This window comes from Penaeus monodon, chromosome 25 (assembly GCF_015228065.2).
Source record: "Penaeus monodon isolate SGIC_2016 chromosome 25, NSTDA_Pmon_1, whole genome shotgun sequence".
Classification (NCBI taxonomy): domain Eukaryota; kingdom Metazoa; phylum Arthropoda; class Malacostraca; order Decapoda; family Penaeidae; genus Penaeus; species Penaeus monodon.
Window position 1 is genome coordinate 39,539,181 of NC_051410.1, and position 1,803 is coordinate 39,540,983.

General features: G+C 29.3%; 1 protein-coding gene across 1 annotated transcript in view; it reads left to right on the top strand.

Annotated features, from left to right (window-relative positions):
- Positions 1 to 1,803, top strand: part of LOC119589250 (protein bcn92-like) — a 5,716-nt gene extending 3,913 nt beyond the window's left edge. Inside the window, exon 3 of the mRNA XM_037937865.1 lies at positions 41 to 1,803. Within this exon, the coding sequence (XP_037793793.1) occupies positions 41 to 91 (51 nt within the window). The 3' untranslated portion in view covers positions 92 to 1,803. The remainder of the gene's footprint in view (positions 1 to 40) is intronic.

The following is a 1,803-nucleotide window of genomic DNA, read 5'->3' on the forward strand; positions in this document are numbered from 1 at the left end:
TATATGGAAATGTGAACACCCTTTTTCTCTTCTATTCCAGGTTGTAATTGGTCACCTTTACACACCCCCACATCTTGTAATCGAAAAGTAGCAACACAACACAAAACGGAAAATTACGCCACAAGTTTTTTTTGTTTGTTTTTCAGGTTGTTTGAAATTGTTCACCATTATTTGTTTCATACACAAATTAATTTTTTTTTTTTTTTGTCTATGTACTGATACAAACTCTATTATAATAAACAGATGAAAATGTGCAGTTGGTGTCCCTTTAAGCAGAGTAAGTTTAAGGAAAAGGCTCAAGATATGCTACCTAATATATTTATTAGTCACCTTGTTGTCTTTCCTTTTTTTTGTATGCAATTCATAAGCAGTATTTAGTATACATCTTTATTTTCTGGAAATCATATGAAAACTTTTAACAGGCCTTATAATTAAACAGTTATCCCAAAGTAAATGTACACTTTATATGCATGTTCTAATGCAGTCTGTGCTCACTGTGCCTTTCTGAAGAGGCAGGTATTCAAGCTAGATGGTGAAAATCACATGTATAAAATAAAAAGTACTTTCTATGATTTTTCACCAAAATGTACATAGCAATTCTTTTAAGTAGAGACTAATTTAAGCTTTGATTTTATCAATACACTGAATAATTGTTATTTATTTCTCCCCTCAAAATAAAAATGTATTGTTGAAGTTTTATACAAGTATATGTTCCGTTTCTTGGCTTTGATTATAAATAAATGTATATATTATAAATTTTCATCAAATTGCTATTTCATTACCTATTCACAGTAGATTATAACATAGAAGAATAATGGTAATTATAATAGGTACAAAAATATTCATTTCTATGTGGTTGTTCCATACTCTTATCTCTTCCGTTAGGTGGCCAGGTTTCAATAAAATATAAAATTACTTTTAAGGCAGGGTTTTTGGATTTTTTTTTCTCTACAATATACAGAATAATTAAAAATTCAATATGTAGTGACAAATGATGTTGTAATACGAACTTAAAAATGTATTCAAAGGTATGTTTCCAAGAAGACTATATTGCACTGATGCTACTGTACTGTAATAAATATTAGAGAAGTTAAAACTATATTCATGAGATAAGACTTCAAATTAAGTGTAAGCTTCGTCAAATCTGATTTGGAAGGCAATGAAAAATGTGGTTGCCTTCTCGTTTTATGTCTTGTCTGTACAGTAACATATGGGGTAGACTGGCAAATTGGCAATGACCAATATCTAAACTTTTAGAAGTCATACAAATTGCTAGCTTGAATAGTAATCATTGCTATTAGTTTCTTGTCTCCTGTTTAAAAGCTGGATCAAATTAGACAAAAGTACACTGATTTACTTGCATATTCTATTTATTAACTTTGTCAGTCTCTTTCAAAATGAACTGTTGAAAGAAAATAGAGAAAAGTGAAGTGAATTTTGCATTTCAGTAATTGAGCATAAAAGATGATTAAGTATTCCAGTAATTGAGCATAACAGATGATTAAGAAATTTATTTTTTTTTTAATGTAACATGTTTATTTCCAGAAATATGAAGCTGCTAAATTACATACACAATATTCTTGAACATGTTAAGATTTGTACACTTGTAGTATGGCTCAGAAAATAAATACTGTACATAATCTCAGTGGTTAATCTAGAGGCAGTCCTTAATTATGCCATCCAATTATCACAAGATTTTAATCTTAGCAAGCAGGAGCACATTACCATTGTTACTTAAAAAAAAGCCCCATTGCTATTTCAAACTAGCATCTATATACATTATGGTCATTCTTCCCATAATAC